Here is an 18552-nt window from a genome sequence, read left to right on the forward strand (position 1 = left end):
TTACTGTCTAAAAAGTGGGAACCCTGATAGGCGGCAATAAGCGTTAAAAAGCACAGTAAATGTTATTGAAAGGATTTTTTTTTTTGAGGGGGGGGGGGGGGGAGAGGATTAAGAGTCTAACCAGTTTCTCTTAGACGATTCATTTGTTTTCTTTAACTTGAGCGTCGGGGTGATTTTGACAGGTACCACTCCTCCGAAAGGAGGGAGGTGCTGAAGCGACTTCGGATCAGTGTGGCAGGGTTCATTAGAGCTGTCAACCAGATTCTGACCGCACAATAGGTATTTACTATTGAGTCACGATCTAGAACAGTGTCCCGTTCCTATAGGAAAACAAGGTGCTTGCATGGTACATGTTTATTAGATAAGTAATAGATTGTGTTGCACGTGCCATATGAAAAAAAAAATGGATTGTTCAGGAGCCCAATGTGACTAAAATTCTTACCAAAACACACCACGTAGACATCGTTCCTATGATATAGCAACGGGACACCGTTTTGGATCCTAACTCTTTACTATTTTATGATAGTGCCACTTAGCTAAGTTGGTAAAGATTTGAGGAGAGTTGAACCCGCCCACCACCTTCACCTTCGTTAATCACTAAACCCTCGTTTGCCCAAAAGAAAAAAAAAAAAAACGTATTTAATGTTTTAAAATGATGTGTGACCCACTCCAAGGCTTATTAGGTAACAAACTTGATAAAGCAAGGCTCCCTTGGAGTTGTCAAATCTCCAAGGGAGTTTTTATAATAAAAATGCAGCATTGAGGTCTCCGTGGTAATTTATTTTGCACACCAATGGTCCACTTTTGCATATATAATAATCCAAGAGAAACTAATAGAAATAAGCATTTTGGTAATGTATGCCGTAAGGGCGCTTGTTAAGGAGAATTAAATACACTTAAAAATTTATTGTTTTACCAAAAATACTCTAAGTGTGCACGTTAAGGTGCATTAAATATACCTTGAAAATTTATTTTCTTGCCAAAAAATTTCACACACGCCCTTAGGAAATTTTTGATAAGAAAATAATTTTCTTACAAAAATTTCTAAGGTGTAGTTCAATGCACATGTTAACAAAATCCTATAATTAACAATACAATTTATTAATCAAATAAAGAAAAATCATCTTCAACTTCTTTAATATGTATAAAATAAAATTTTCAAATTTCAAATCATTGAGATGCACTAAAATTACCTCCTAATTTTCCCTCCAAAAGTTTATTTTTTCGATCATTGGTTGATTTGACAAAGATAATTTAGGGCATTTTAGATTAAAAAAAAAAATACTTCTAAATCTTGAAAATTATAACTATATCATTCTCCAATTCGTCATTCAACATAAAAAAAAATTCATCAAAAATGATATCAATTGCCATTTAAAAACCCAGGTATGCGAAGGAGTTGAGAACAGGGGTAGTTCAAGTATTCCAAGATATTATAGGGGCTAGGGAGAGATGGGTCGAGGGACTATTTTTATATGTCAATGATCATTTAGAAAGAAACCCCTCCTACGGGGTCCATTAAGTAATTTTCTCATCAAAATATCAAAGTTGTTATAGTTTGTGTCTCTTTAGATGCTAAGTTAAACCAACACTGTAAAAATCATATAATAGATTCGGTTAAGTATTAACTTTTGGGTGGTTTAATCACACACCTCAACATTTTGTTAAATATTTAAGATGCCTTTTATTTTTAAGGGATTTACCGTGCAGACCCCACTATTATTTATTTATTTATTATTATTACAAATAATTCCTTTAGAGTTTTGGCAACTCCAAGAGAACTTTACTTTATCGAGTTTGCTGGAAACAAATCTTAGGGTGGGATTCAATTTTAAAAAATATTAAATATCTATAAATATTCTCATTTTTTTAATAAAATACTTATTATATCATTTCTCCTCTCAACATCGATTATCTCTTCCAAAATCATCATTGGAGCACATGGCCGCATTAGCAATACAATGCCGCCACCTTAAAGATTTCTTGATAAAAACTCGGATTTAGAAAATACTTTTAGGTTTGATTTATGATTTTTAGAAGAGAATATAGAAAGAAAATAAGCGTTTGATTTAGGATATTATAAGTATTTATTATTGGTCACGGTCTAGAACGGTGTCTTATTCATATAGGAAAACAAGGTGCCTGCACAACACATGTTCATTGGAGAACTAACACATTGTATTGTGTGCCATATGAAAAAAAGAATGGATCATTTAGGAGCCCAATGTGACTAAAATTCCTACCAAAACACACCACGTAAACATTGTTCCTATGATATAACAACGAGACACCATTTTGGATCCTAACTCTTTACTATTTTATGAGAGCCACTTAGCTAAGTTGGTATGGACTGAGGAGAGTTGAACCCGCCCACCACCTTCACCTTCGTTAATCACTAAACCCTCGTTTGCCAAGCAAAAGAAAGAAAAAAAATGTATTTAACGTTTTAAAATGATGTATGATCCACTCCAAGGCTTGTTGGGTAACAATCTTGATAAAGCAAGTTCTCTTGGAATTGTCAAATCTCCAAGGGAGTTTTTATAAAAAAAATGCAGCATTGAGGTCTCCATGGTAATTTTCTTTTTCACACCAATGATTCGTCTTTGAATATATTATAATCCAAGAGAAACTAATAGAAATAAGCATTTTGGTAATGTATGCCGTAAGGGCGCATGTTAAGGTGCATTAAATACACCTTAAAAATTTATTGTTTTACCAAAAATGCTCTAAGGGCGCACGTTAAGGTGCATTAAATACACCTTGAAAATTTATTTTCTTGCGACAAATTTTCATACATGCTCTTAGGAAATTTTTGGTAAGAAAATAAATTTCTTACCAAAAATCTCTAAGGTGAATATAATGCACATGTTAACAAAATCTTATAATTAACGGTGAATTTCATTGATTAGATAAAGAACAATCATCTTCAACTTCTTTAATATATACAAAATAAAATTTTCAAATTTCAAATCATTAAGAAGTACTAAAATTTCCTCTTATTTTTCCCTCCAAAAGTTTATTTTTTCAATCGTTGGTTGATTTGACAAAGACAATTAGGGTTATTTTTTTCCGTTTAGGATAATAATAGAGTAAAACTAAATAATTATTTGGATAGTAAGCATAATGGGTGGTGGTCTTGAGCCAAAACCCAAGGTTAGAAGGTGTTTTTTATAGGGGTAACAATGGTTTTAGTAAAATGTTGAATTGCATGATGAGTGTATTTCAGACATTTAAATAGTCTCTGTTTGAAGACCATTGTCCGAAGACTTGTATCGGTTTAAATTCGCAGCATTTGCCAAAACACAGAGGGCCATGTCCAAATTTCTCCTCTATTTTATATACACGTGCCCCTAATATTTGTTATTTTTTTTTTTGGGTAAATTACTAGAAGAGGGTTAAATATTTTAATATTTACAAATTTTTTATTATTAAAAACGAATTAAATCATTGAATAATCCAGCGTATTAGTAACTCACTGGACTATCCAACGTTTTAAATGGATGTTAAATTGTTGGGGTGTTAAGATAAGCTATTAAAACGTTGGACAATCCAACGTTTTTATCATTGAGAGGACATTTTTAGTGAAATAATGTATTTTAACACATTAAAACGCTAGACTACCCAACTCTTTTGAAAAAACCCTTGACATTCTACTCAAATTTCCTTTGTCACCTGCATTCACCCAAAAACCTATCTTGTTCTCAACACTTTAAGTAGATAATATTAAGGTTGAAGATGAAGGTAAAATTGCTCACTCACGGTTCAAGATAATCACTTTTTCGGAGATCTTAAGTTTTTGGCCAGGGATTGAACACGGGGGCATTTAAATAATTTTTTATTGGTCTATCAAATCGACGGCCTAGATGAGATGTCGTACTCCGTAATTTATTCATCGCAATATAATGAATTGTCATTTATTGTTATCGTTTCTTTACAGGTTCCATAATCTCGTGTTCAGATGGTTAGTTTAATAGAAAAGATAGGTTCGTCAAGTTAAACAACCCAAGCAAAACCACATTTATTTTAGATCTTAGAGAAAGCAAAAGGTAGGTACTTCCATACAACACAATGCAAAAGATATTGCTTCGCTCTTCGATAAATGGGCATGCTTGTCACTTAACTCTTTGATAAATGCGCATGTCACCAACTTAAATATATAGGGATATCTCAAAATATTCACCCAATTATTTGGGTATATCTAAATCACCCTTGTTATTAATAAAAAATAAATAAATGGTGATTTAGACATGACCTGGCAATATTTTTATCAATTTTAGATCTAACCCTTTGTGTTCTCAAATTGAGAACATGCCCCCTTTAACCCATCTGTTCTCAATCGAAAACCATATACGCAATAATAGGAAGGCTCGTGATTTGGCGAGAGTTCTTTCTGAGGGCTGGTGCAACATATCATCTAATCGAACGAAGTGAACAAGTTGCCGGAACTTCAACAGCGAGTTCCCGGGTTATATACGGACGGATTAGAACCTACCCCTGAGGTGAGCTGAGCCCACGGTCTGTCTTTTGTCCGACATGCCACATGACTCAAGTTGGAGGCCCTGTCTTTCTTAGAAGATCAAGATCCGAGAGCACCCCCTTCTATCGGCCGGCTTGGTTGCTATTAGTCAATAGCGGCGGCTACAGGCGGGTAAGTATTGCATTGAAACATTGTATGGTAGCTGCTTCTTCACCGTTCAAGTAGCTGTGCTGTATCAATCGTCTTTTGAGACATTGACATCGATGACATCTTCGATTGTTAAATAAAATTTTTCAAATTTCCAAAACTAGTTATCTTAGGGTAAATATTTTCATTAAATTCTTCGAGCTTAAGATTCTATCTCCTTCAACCTTAAAATCTTAAGAACAATATAAGATTCAAGGAGTTGATGATCGATGAATTTTTGGTAAACAATCAATAATTTTTGCAAGATATTGAAGACAAGATTTTACATGTTAAAAATAGTTTGCCTCATATGTTAATAATTCAAAGGACAATTTATATCTTGGTCTTGGTCTTCAACCTTAAGATTTCATGTCCTTCAAAATTCAAACCTTAATAACAAGATATTATTTCTGAAGAAGGGCAAGGATGAGTTTTAGATAAAAAATCAGGAATTTTTTCTAATTCATTGAAGATGAATATTTTTATGGGAAAAAAATAAGTGGGTTTACACAAGATTAAAGAAAAGGGTATTTAGGTCGTTTTACATTAGTCCCTTAAACAAAATATAAGTCAAGGGGTATGTCCTCGGCTAATTTTTGTACTTGAATTTTGACACGTAAAGCGTAACAAAGCAAGCTGTAAGAGAAAAAAAGAAGGAATTTAACAAGTGGCCGTATTTACTGAAAGATGCCCCGGACGTAAACAATGATTAAACCGAATTGAATTTTTCACGATACGTCCGTACATGATAGTCTTGGATGAATGTGAGATTCTGCTTTCTTCCTCTCTGTTACGTCTCTCGATCAAAACGAAGTCGGCGTGAGGGACGAAGCAGTCGAAATTCGAAACCCTCATAGTTTGATCGATTTCGATTAGCAAAATGTTTTTTGTCTTGATTTTATGTTAAATTTTCTCAACCGGTCCCCTCCTGTTGTTGCTGTTTGGTATGTAGTTTTGATATTCTTCTCGTTTATACTTGAATATCTCAGATTTTCGGTTCTTTTATTGGATTCTACTGGTTCTGAGATTTCCAAGTTGATGTATTTTGGAATTTCTGACTCAGTAAAGCGTCTTCATTTGATGTTTTTATTGCTGATTTATGTTTTATTTTTTATTTTTGGTTGGAATTTGGATTATCCGATATTTTGTTTGATTAATTGTTGGTTCATTTGATATAATTGAGATTCGATCGATCGGTGTGTTTGGCAGGAAGAGATTGTTCTGTGGAGTTTGATGGTTGATCGCTCTGTATTTAGATTATCGAATAATCGGAGCCACTGTTGATCCAGCGTTCTGTGTTGGGGAGAATTCAAGTGGTTGGATACTTGGGAAGATGGATTCGGTATCTAGTTGCAAGGTAATTTTACAATTTTCGTGGGTTTATTATTATTATTTTTTTTGTTGGGAATTTGACTTTTCACGAACTTCTGATATAAATCTGCGATGTTGATATATTCAGTTTTATTTTTATTTTTGATATTTAGTGATGTTGATGTATTTGTTTTGTTTTAATGCAGATTTAGATGAAATCATAGTTTCATTTAGTTGTTATGTAATTTCTTGCTAAAATTTCATTCAAAATATTGTGACGTGAGTCACAACGTATGTTTATTGGAAACTGATATCACAGTGTTGATGTCATTGAATACCCCCCGTCACCCCTGTAAAAGAAGAAAAAATCTAAGTGATAGGCTCTTTCGGGGCCATCGAACCCATGAATGACAGATGAAATGCCAGCCTGATTGGTGATTTACAGCGATAGAAACACTCACATACGGGCCTTCTCATGATGCCCATGGTGAAAATATTGTTAAATTGAATAGCTAGAAATCACTAACCATTTGGATCACAGATTGTTTACATATGGGGGTTGGCAAATGTTCACGGGGTCGGTGGTCTGGATTTTGGAAGAGTGTCCACTTGGCATTCTTTTTTAATAGCCAAGTGGATGGAGTCGGGTGTTGAACCCAGGTTTGTGATATTACCACTTATAGACTTTACCAACCTACTGAGTTGGTACCTTCGTATCGCTTGGCATGTTTGCGTGGTGCTTCATTGGAATTCAATGATGCCAGGATACTAAACCATTCACTTATTTACATTATCTCATAAATGGGTTTGCTTTTACAGATAGAAGGATTTAAAGCTACAATAGGGTTTGTGTTATTATTGGATGGAGTGAATCCTCTATATAGATGTTTCAACCTTGAGTTATGACTTATATAGGGCCACAACTAGGCAACGGTAATAATAATTTGGAATAGCTTATAACTACCATTTGTCCTAAAGGCAAAGAGATGAATAAGGACACTTAATTTAATCCCCCTGATTAATGGCTATACGGATGCTAGATGTAATTTTGGAATATTAATTAATTTTATTGATGTCTATATATATATGTAACTGTATTAAAGTTTTGACATCATTTTACTCTTGCTGTCAATCTGATGCAACTCTCTTTCATCCGGGCTTGGACTGACAATGCATGTGCAGTGCTCTCATGGAAAATTACTTGGTAGTTGTAGGATGAACTTGATGCCGTTTATGAATCAAACAATTGACTTGAATAGGAGTTTCTTATTATGGGAGAATTTATTTATTGCCAAACTTTTTTTTTTTGTTGATAGGCGAGTATATAACAATTTATTTATTGATAACACTCACCACTTTATTGGCTGTTGCTTCTTTAGTTTTGTTTCTACCATTTATTTTTTGTAAGTTCATTGATAATAAATCCTTGTCCTTATGGTTTTGAACTGATGAAAACTCCTGGCAAAACAGAAAAACCGTTTGCAAAAAAATCTCTCCGGTTCAACTAGTATTATAATTCTTGAGTTTCTATTCAAGGGCAAGAAGGCATGACCCATACACGTTCACAACCCCAACCACAACGTACCCCCGATATCTGATGGTACAAACCCGCCCACACCCAAGAAATCCTGAAGAAATACCCCTCTAAATTCTATGAAGATCTTGTAACAAAAAACTATCAGTTCTATAGTTGAAGTTAGGATCTTCTGAAAAAAATGCTCACTATTGTCGAAGGCACACTCATCCCCTTCATTTGGTATCCCCCAAGAAACTGTGAAAGGTACTATGCTTCATAGAATTTGTTTTGAGGCTTTGAAGGATGCTCCAAGAGATTTCCAACTTTCAAATATTGAATGCAACGAACTAGGCGAGCTCCCAATAATATAGGAAATAGACCAGAAATAAGACAATATATCGTGAAAAATCTTGTAGTGGATGATTAGGTGGTTTTCATCTTCCTTGCACATCAAATAGATATTTACGGCAGCTAATTGCTAAGGACTAATACAATGATCCAACTAAAAACACTCCTTTTCTACTAACCTTCCATCTCCACCATTCATCCTTTGATGGGTGAATGCAAATATGAGAAAGGCAGTTAGTAGAGCCGAGATGGATCCAATCTCCCAATCATTGAAAATTCTTATGAATTCCAAATTTCACAAGATCCCCAACTCTAATCTCACAATGAACTTTGTGAAGGTTCCTTTTTCATTTCATTTCATTTCATTTTTGTTGTCATTAGTTTTGAAGTAGGGGCATGCCAAAGAAAATATAATGATTGATGACATTGGAGATTTGAGCACAGTCATCAAGTTGGGGTATGAGTTTAAAACGACAAATGAGAAAATGAGGAAAAAATAGGAAAAATTATAAAATGTAAAAAATTATAAAAAAGGACATACGCACACATGTATGTATATTTATAACAAAGTACAACTGTAGGATCCACTTTGCCACAATTTTTTTTTTTGGGAGGGGGGGTAAACGTCCCATCCAGCTGCAGTTTTGTGGGGTTCGCCTTACTCACTTTATTGCCTTCCCTTTTCACCCCTTCAACTTTATTCTCCTTCCTCTCCCCTTCCCATTTTTTCAATAATATCCCTCCAATTTTACTATTTTTTTCTCTTTTACCCCATTTTCAATAATACCCTCTAACTTTACTATCTTTCCTTTTTTACCCTTTTAACTCACTTTATTGTCTTTCCTCATCCTCTTTTCTCAATAATAACTCTCCTGCTTTATTATTTTTCTTCTTTTACCCCCTTAATCTCAATTTTTTAAATAATACCCCTCCAACTTTATTATTTTTCCGTTTTTACCTTCCTTAACCTTAAAGAGGACCCCTGTGTCGTAGGCTTGGGTGAACTCTAATATATATATATATATATATATACACACTTCATACACTAGACATTATTCTTAGTTTACCATATATGTTTTTAGCAAAAAACACACGCTATTGAATATATATGCATGATAACATGTTATCACACATGATTATACATGCTATGAATATAATTCTAAAAAAGTCACCATCAACATATCTTTTGAGAAAAATAACACACTATTGGGAAACTTAAAAATCATAACACGAAGACATTATAATTAAATCACTTGTCTTTACTATCATAATGAGAGAGGGTTGAGCAAATTGGTTCGACACCAAAATTGTTGAAGACCTAAAATGTCCTTATATTTACTTTTAACCTTATTATTATCAAGGTCATTTTCTTCAAAACCAATAAAATTAGAAACCCTAGATCCCTATTTTTAGGAAATCACTTTTGTTAGTTTTTTAAAATGACAAAAGATATCCTTTAATTATGATCTTCAACATTCTCTTAATTAATATTTAAAATTACAAAAAAGCTCTTTTAATTATAAAATTAGAATCCCATGAATGTGATTAGTTAGTTTTAAAATTACAAAAATTTCCTTTTATTATTCAAAATCACTTACTTAATATTTTAAATTACAAAAAAAAACTTTAAAATATATTAAATGATAAAGTATGACATGTGATTAAATTATCTATTTGAAACAATTTTTTAAAATAATTATAAAATATTTAATCATCCATAAGTCATAATTTCTGTAATACATGTGTGTTTGCACATGCCACCTACTAGTCTATATAATAAAACAAGATGGTTGTCCTCCCAATGTTTATCCCCCACAAAGAGTGTTTGGAATTTAATCTCGTCAAGAATCTCGAGAACAAGTCTCCACTTTAGTGCCTTTTCTCTTCTCCCCCTTTCCAAGAATAACCCTCTAATTTTATTTCCTTTCCTCTTCTACCCTCCATTTTTCAAGAATACCCTTCCAACATTATTACCTTTCCTCTTCTACCCCGTTAACCTCGAACTCTTGTTAAAACTACATTTTCAAATCATGAAGTCCTATATTGTGTATCAAGTCTCGTATTAAATGACATTAATGAACAAAATCACAAAAAATCATAGGTCCACAAAAATGTAACCTCCAAATACTGTTGAAATCCAAGTTCTCCAATTGGATTTAAGGTCTCAAAATAATATGCCAATGTGTTGAATGCCTATGTAGTTGAGCTTATTAACTATACAAGTGTGTGCCAGATCAGTCTGTCTAGCATGTTCTTTTGAGAAACACATGCTAAGGCAGCTAGACATCATACTTTCCTTTTATATCGCACCATTAATTTTTTCAAAACAAGAAATTAAACATGCATACCAACATATGGAGATTCAATTATATGAGTAATTTTAGTGAAACAAATTCAGTCGAGTATTAATAATTACAGACATGGTCTAAATAGTTTCATTTCAGTGAAACATTCCGATCTTTTTATATGCCGGATTGAAACATTGTGGAATTTAAATGTTTTGGAATGCTTCGCGAAACATATTGGTACGTCAGAAAAAATCATTCTGAAATACAAATGTTCATAATGTTTCAGAATGCTTCAGATGGGGATTTACAGTGGGGTCACTTGCCCCCACAAGAACTTTTAAATATACTAAGGATAACTGAGCTATTGTGATTTGCGATAGATAACAGCGGTGGATTAAGAAATCCTCCACTATTGTACCCACAATTTTTTTTTTACACTCTTAGTTGCCCCCACACAAAAATTTCCTCTCTTAGTTGCCTCCACGTGGGTAAAATCCTGACTCCGCCCCTGCCTTCAGAATGTTTGGCGAAGCATATCAAATGCAATGTTTCATCCTAAACAAAATTTGCATCTAAGGTAAATTTGATTAAATAAAAAACTTTGACAACATTATATATGCATCAAATTTAGTGTTTTGAAGTGCTTGTGTGTTTAAATTGTTTTGAAACATTTCTAACGTGTATTGATGTGAAAAAATGTGATTTTTTTAACATTTTAAGAAACAGTTATGTATATTTATTTATGAATAAAAACCAAAATTTAATGATGTAAAGTGAATGGTTCCTTACATCATGGATGTTTTGGTTCCATTTTGTTTTTTGAAAAGTCGAAACAACAAAATGATACGAGATTTTAAACCTTGGTTCCTAATACCTTGTCTATTGATTAATTTTCGCAAATTAGATATGCAGAACCTACTTTAAAAATATTTTCCAATGTTGTCACATCTATATAATGAAACAGGACGGTGATGCCACTCTTTTGTCTCAAGATTTATACCCCCATAAACAACGTATCTCGTGGACGGTTGTCCCTCCTCCTTTGTCTTCTCTCTTTTCCCCTTTTCCAATAAACCCTTCCAAATTTATTGTTTTTCCTCTTTCACCCCCTAACCCCAAAGAAGATGCCCTTGTCGAAGGCATGAGCAAACTCTAGTACATATTATATAACCTATAAAGTAAACAGTTGTATTTTTAGTAATAAGTTCCATTTCTATTTGTTTTTTGATCATCACTTAAATTTCATGAAAATTCGATAATAATTGTTTTTATGGACAGTCAAATATGATACTTGGCCTTAAAATATATATATGAGTGGATAAATGCAATCAAATATGGTAATTCATGATCTTAAAATGGATGGAGGATCAATTAATGTAATGTGTCCATAAACTGAACCAAGAAAGTAATCGAGCCAAGCCAATTATATTTTGAAGTTCAAAATAGAGTGCTTTAACATCTTAATACACACGGTTACAAATAAATTGTTTATGAGGTAGGAAAATGTTTTGAGCTACATCATATACTGCTTCACATCATTCTGAGAATGGTTGCTGTTGTTGCTTGTACTTGGCCCAAACACTCCTAAGCTTGTTGATGAGTTTTCTTGTACCAAGACTACTTGCATTTTCTGTGCAGGATAAGTTGGCTTACTTCCGGATAAAAGAGCTTAAGGATGTCCTTGCTCAGCTTGGGCTTGCGAAGCAAGGAAAAAAGCAGGTATGCAGTCAAAAATTCTGTTGTGTTGCTCTACCCTTATTTGAGTCCAGTGGCATTTCTTTTTAGGATTATAGTTATGCTTTCCATCTCATTCATCTTTGCTGCCGATGTGGTCAGGGTTTGTTTCACTTGCACGACTATATGAAAGAATAATATCCATTGAGTTTATCATTGTCTCCCGTAACTTCCAAATACCATCCTGGCAGCCAGCTTTTGGCCAATGGTGGTGGGGGACTAAGATTTTCTGAAAGAGTCATTCGACTTGATTACTATCCCTTGTAACTTCAAAATATCATCCTGGCAGCCAGGTTCTGGCCAGTGGTGGTTCAGAGGAACTAAGGAAATCTCTCCCCTAACGTAAAGATGCCCTTTAGGCTCCTTTGTTCACTGTGCTTCTTCCATTGTTGTATATATATTATCAATTGATAGATATATTCTCCTGTTCAATTCTTGTTGACGTCTTTAACTTCTACTTTACTTTGTTGTTTGAATTATCTACGGATGCTTTCAATCTTTATTTCGTGTTTAAGGTAACAACTAGAGAGTGTTGGTCCTGATGTAGGGTTTTCTGCACCATCTCTTTGCCTAGTTTCTCCTGTTTAAATGTGGACTCTGAAAATTTACTAGCTGGAGCAGATTTTTCTGTCTCCATAAAAGATTTCTCTTTATGCAGTATTTGGATATTACATGGTTGTCTTCCAAACTGTGCAGGATCTTGTTGCAAGAATTTTATCAGTGCTTCCTGATGAGCAAGGTAACTAATATAACCATTATTCCTTTCAACTTGAATCGATGAATTTTTGTTTCCTGACTGAGTTCATTGGTTATAACTTCATATGTGCTATTTATCTCTGTTAAGTTTATCATCACTTCCACACTGAAAGCTGCTAATGTTGAATATATTACTTTTCATCGCTGTCAATTACTTGTTTAGAGGATCTAGATTACATGTATGAATTATTCCCAATGAGGACTTGTTCTAGTGCCTTAATTTTCAGCTGACAGCCTTGGGATGACATTTTCTTTCTTTTCCCCCTTTCCTTTTTGTCATATCTATTTTTATCAGTGAAGTAGAATCTGACGCTTTTGTATAGTTTGACTGAGAAATCTGAGACTTGCTGAATAGTTCGACTGATTTGAGAACAATCCTTGGAGAGGATTTCTAACAAATGATTATCTTGGAACGCGGATATTTTACCAGTGGTTATGGAAGAATAAAACGTTCATTCGAGGATGCTACTGAATGCTTTTTGTTGGAGACTTTGGAGGGAACATTATAGGACTTTTAAGATTGTAGTTGTCCAAGTATGGAGGTTTGCATTGCCATTCATCCACTCTTAGTTGAGTTGTTAAACATTTTGAAAGAGTTCTTTGATGTTAAGTTGAAGGACCCTGTTAACAATTGCGAGTCTGTTATTCATGCAGCAGTGTTAACAGTTTCTCTGTGGTTTAATTCCTTCTGTTATTTTCGGAATGCTTTCCTATATTTTTGAGTTTTATTATACCAAAATAACTGTTCATACTCAAGAATTAAGGCAATGATTGGGAATTGATGGAGGTTACATCTCTTTTAGATCTCCTTAATCAAATCCAATTCAGAGAGAATGAGCAGGATAGAAGGGAATGGTTTAAGGCTAAAGATAAGAAGTTCTCTGTCAAGTTCTTCTATTATTGCTTGCTTCCTGCGGGAGAGGTATCCTTCTCTCCTTTTGCATTTGGTCCGCCCTTGTTCCTTCTAAGGTATCTTTCTTTATATGGCTTGCATCTTTGGGTAGAATCCTTATTTTGGATAATTTGATTCGTCGGGGGTGGATTATCCCAACTTTTTGCTATCTTTGCTCTAGGGATGGAGAGTCTGTCAATCACATTCTTTTTCACTTTTCTTTTTCTCGTGTTATTTGGATGTTCTTATCTCGGTTCCAGGTAGAATGGGTTGTTTCTTTATTGTTTTTTGACCTTTTAAAGGGTTGGAGTTTCAATATCTTCTTTGCTAGAAAGAGGCATCTCTGAGCTATCCTTCCTTTCGCTATTGCTTGGGGTCTTTGGAGAGAACGCAATAACAAGATATTCCACAGTAAGGAGAGCTCATCTCAACAAGTGATCTTAGAGATTTTGGGGCTTCTTTTCCTTTGGTCGAAGATGAGTAAGGACTTTGAGGGAGTGTGCTTTCAAGATTTTATATTTAATTGGGGAATCATTTGTGACTCCTAGCTTTCCGCCGGTCGTGTTTTTTTCCGTTGTTTATTTCTTTCTTTGTTGCTGCTGGTGTTTTGCTGTTTGGGGGCTATCTCAGCCTCCTTTACTCTTTTTCTTCATTTATAAAATTTATATTTATCCAAAAAAAAAAAAAAAGAATTAAGGCAATGTATCTTGTTTTTATGTCAGCAAAAGATAAAGTCTTAGGTTGATGAGATTGGCGAGGAGATAAATGCAAAGCGAGAATGATGAGGGATGTTTTGGAGTTGTGGGGTTGTAAAATAATTAAAAAATAGACAGTATATAGGGATGATGTGTTTAATATTGATGGCAAAAGATCCCAAAGCAATCATGTCTATTATATGTCAAGAGGTAGAGATTGAGGATAATGTCTCTTATAAAATTAGAGGTGGCTAACCAAAATTAGAGATGTGCTTCTAGTGTATTATATGACCTATGCAAAAAAATTATCACTCGATGAAATTTAATAATATGACAAGAAGGCTGAATATGTGAGCAAAAAGTTGGGAACAGTGAGACATGTACATAGAATGGGCAAGTCGAGATGATGATGTTAGAATGGATACTTAGCAAGAATCGGAAAAACATAACCGGGAGTGAGTGTGTTCCATGATTCTTAGAGTGGTTCTAAGGAGGGGAGAGTTGGTTGTCATGATCATGTGCTATAATGGTCATTGACAGCTAAAAGGAGCTAATTGGTGCAGGTTGAAGGCTTAATGTGGAATGGGAGTGAGAATGGATTTGAGAAGCATGCATTATAACATATATATATATATATATATATATATACATCCCTGGATAGAACGGATGTGGAACATGATTCATGTGGCAAAACTGAAATAATTGGGACAACGTCTACATATGATAATGATGATTATGAATTATGATATATTTGCTGCTCCTCTTTTGTCTTAATGATAGTTGTAATGGTATTTTCCAATTTTATACATGTATTGTACTTGTGTATATCAACTTCTAGAACCTCTTCTCTCTGCAATGGCATGCCATTTTAATATTAGCAGAAGTGTAGAACTACTGCTGGACATGTTTTCTTCTTGTGCTATTCACTTGCCCAGTATATCCGATTTATTTCTCTGTTATTTATTGTCTCTGCGTGTTTTAACACTGACCTTACCCTTGTTTGTACGTGACTACTTGTTTCTTTAATTGCTAATTAACATGTATGATTTAAGAATTTGAGATTCATGTCTACATGAACATGGTGATCAAGTTAATAGTGTTTTTTACATTATTTTCCTAAATAGAACAAATATACACATTGGATGTTGTTTCTGTCCTTGTGTGGAATTTTAAACTATGGATCAGTTGGACGTAAAAAATAATGCATGTTACATGTGTCTTAACCTTTTTTTGCAGTATCAAAGACGCATAGTTGGGCAAAGAAAACTCCTATTGGGAAGGAAGGGATAGAAAAAATAATTGATGACATTTACAGGTGGCTTGTATATTCATATCTCAAATAACTACTGTATAACAAGATAGGAAGGTCTGAATAATGTTGTCTTTTGTTCATTTTGGACATGATTTATTGGTCTGTTAAATGTGTCCTTTTTCCAACTGCAAAGCATCACAACCACCACATACTCAATATTTTGGCATTGGTGTTCTTTCTGTTTTTTTATATATGGAAAGTTAGCTCTTGGAAGGATGGGAATGCTTATTAAATTGGCCTTAATTCTTTATTTGTTTATTTTTAATGAGAATAACAGATTCATAAGACAAGGAAGAATACAAAACAAAATTAAATCTGTAGGTCAAGGTGACCCATTGACAAAATCAAATTACAAGGACACCCACCCTAAACGACAAAAAGCTAATAATGCTTTTCTAACATCAAGTCCCATCTAAACACAAAATTCCTTGACAGAGGGTCCCCTAAACTCCTCATGCAATCGACAACAATATCCGGAGAATCATACATTAAGTATTAAAAGAAACTTAACCAGTTACTAAAGAGGGCCTGAACTGAGAGCAGAAGAGTCCAATAGATATTGAAAAGGGAGAAGAAATGGGACCAAATATTTTTCCTTGTTGATGAATGAGACGTGATTCACACTCACCATTTTGCACTGAAAATCAATGGTGATGTGTTTATCGATGACACAATTATCAACAGTGGGGATTTTATCTAAAGCAGCAATCCAAAAGTTTGAAGAAGACCACTTTTAGATGAAGTTTGATGGACCCTAAAAAATTCCTCACACTGAAATTAACTTCGTATACAAGGGTTTGACTTTGATACTCCATCTATGCTATTTTCCACTCTCTTTGGTCCTCCAGATCTGTGGAGAAGGAATTAGTAGAAATTATAGCAATCAAACTAGCAACATCCTTAACTTCCCACTCATTAAGATTTCTTCTTAGGCCAAGAGCCTAGACAATGTCATCACCTATCCAAAAGACAATTCTTTATCAGTTGGTTGTTTTTGCGAGAAACCTAGTGAACCTTCCTACTATTTCCAAATTTAAAAGCAATGCCTTCCTTTAACTCTTCCATCCTCTGAATTCCCACTAGGCTTCACAGTCGTAAGACCCCCCTTAGCTCTCCGACTATTCTAACCTAATGAATCACACCTGAACTTGTCAACTATTATTTGCGTTGAATTGTGAGAAACTTCCTTGCCAAATCTCTAAAGATATTTGACCAAAAGTGCCAAGTTCAACCATTTTAATCATCTATTTACAATCCCACCGTTATATTTTGAAGCACAAAGCTATACCCATTTGCTCTCCTTGCTTCCTTTATTTCTGGAATTTACTTATCAAAAAATTTAAAAAAAAAATCCATACCTGTTTCATCATATGGTACTTAGGGGACCCCATCCATGTCATTCCTTAGAATATTCCTTGGTTTCTTCTCTATTAAGTTTACCACAACCACATGAATTGAGAGTATGGACATAAAACATACTTGGATATTAGGGAGATCTTTTGATGAGGATTTGGTCCTTTTTTGTTTCCTTTTAAATCTATTACCCTTGATGGTTTTATATCTTGTTGGAGTATAGTTTTTCATTGTTTTTTGTTGCTCTCAACAGCTAGCTAATTTTTCCTCTCCATTCTGCCAGAAAAATGCAGGTTCCTGGGGCTACTGATTTGGCATCAAAGGGGCATAGTGGCTCAGATATTAACAATGTTAAGCTTAAAGAGGAACCTGAAACTGATTATTCTTTTCAATTCGATATGAAGGTTCGCTGTCCCTGTGGAAGTTCCTTGTCTACGGAGTCGATGATTCGGGTATTTGCTGTATACTTAATCTTGTTTTCTTACATATATATATATACACACAGACATTGTCTGTATAGAGGTTGGCCTATTGTGGAAACCAATTGCTACTTTGAATATATTGGTCATTCTATCCTTAGGTTTGTATGAAAGAAAAGGTTTGATATAATTTTTCACTAAATAAAAAAAAAATGTTTCTTAGGCTTGTCTTTTTTGCACCTTGTTTTGATCATGTAAATATGACTTAATTGTGTGTACATCCTGTTATGCGAGGTATTTGGTTTGAGATGAGACTCCTCAATTGGCAATGGTGCCATGGATTAGTGTTCCTCATTATATGGTAGGTACCAAAGCCCATTTTAGTAAATGGTCCATATAGAGCCACACTAAGTATTGGGGCCTCAAATTTAAGAGTCACACAATGGAATTGTCGGAGAAAGTGATGGAGAAAAATTTATTACTAACATAAGAGCTGACTTGATTTATTGTAAATAAGTAACCACTCCTTAGGTGGTTTCCCAAAACAGTTTAAAAGAAGCAAAAATATTGGTATTTGATTTAGTTTTATGCTAGGGAGGTCAACCATCAAGGAAATTCTACAAACAAATGATGATTAAGTTCAATGAAAAGAGGAATGATATAGACATAGTTTTTATTGGCTTAAAGAAAGCATATAATGAAGTACCTTAAGAGTTAAGAAAGCCATTGGTTGATCCTAGGTTTCATCCGTGGGATTTGTACATCAGATTGTTATTCTGAAGTACAACATAGTTACTCTCTTTTCCTTTGGATATCAACCCATTACATATTGAGAGTGGAGGTATGTCATCAGTTTAGGCATTAGGGCTGAATTTATTCTAAAGCTGAATTTCGTGACCTAGCTGAGTGTGATGGACGAATTAGATGTTGTGATAGCATGACCGGGGGTTTTGAATGGATGGATAGTTTTGAGAAACACATTGACATCTGAACATTTATAGTGTATTGATGATTTCTTATGATGATACATTGTATTCCTCCTGATACCATAGAATGTCCTCCTTTTCCAGATCAGGAAAGGTGACGGATGCGCATTATGTGCCGAAGATCTCAAATCTTCCTTCTCAACCTCACGGATAATCCAGCTGATTTCAGTATTTAGTTGCAAATGGTAGAATGCCCTTGTTTCAGCCACTGGATTATTGGATTAACCACGTGACAGGTTACTGCATTCCCATGAAATTAGTGTAGCTTGTTATAGTTCC

At 34.3% G+C, this 18552-nt stretch overlaps 1 protein-coding gene across 3 annotated transcripts in view; it reads left to right on the forward strand.

Moving 5' to 3' along the window:
* The first annotated feature begins 5391 nt into the window (after positions 1 to 5391).
* LOC147395375 (E3 SUMO-protein ligase SIZ1-like) overlaps positions 5392 to 18552 on the forward strand; it is a 28225-nt gene continuing 15064 nt past the window's right edge. For 2 of the 3 annotated variants that reach the window (XM_086451269.1, XM_086451271.1), the window contains exons 1-6: positions 5392 to 5607; positions 5873 to 6020; positions 11765 to 11845; positions 12557 to 12599; positions 15440 to 15518; positions 17152 to 17320. In XM_086451269.1, coding sequence (XP_086307395.1) covers positions 5997 to 6020; positions 11765 to 11845; positions 12557 to 12599; positions 15440 to 15518; positions 17152 to 17320 — 396 coding nt within the window. In that variant the 5' untranslated portion in view covers positions 5392 to 5607; positions 5873 to 5996. The remainder of the gene's footprint in view (positions 5608 to 5872; positions 6021 to 11764; positions 11846 to 12556; positions 12600 to 15439; positions 15519 to 17151; positions 17321 to 18552) is intronic. The other variant, XM_086451270.1, reaches the window with a different exon arrangement.

This window comes from Akebia trifoliata, chromosome 8, assembly GCF_017979445.1.
Source record: "Akebia trifoliata isolate Shusen 1 chromosome 8, ASM1797944v1, whole genome shotgun sequence".
Classification (NCBI taxonomy): domain Eukaryota; kingdom Viridiplantae; phylum Streptophyta; class Magnoliopsida; order Ranunculales; family Lardizabalaceae; genus Akebia; species Akebia trifoliata.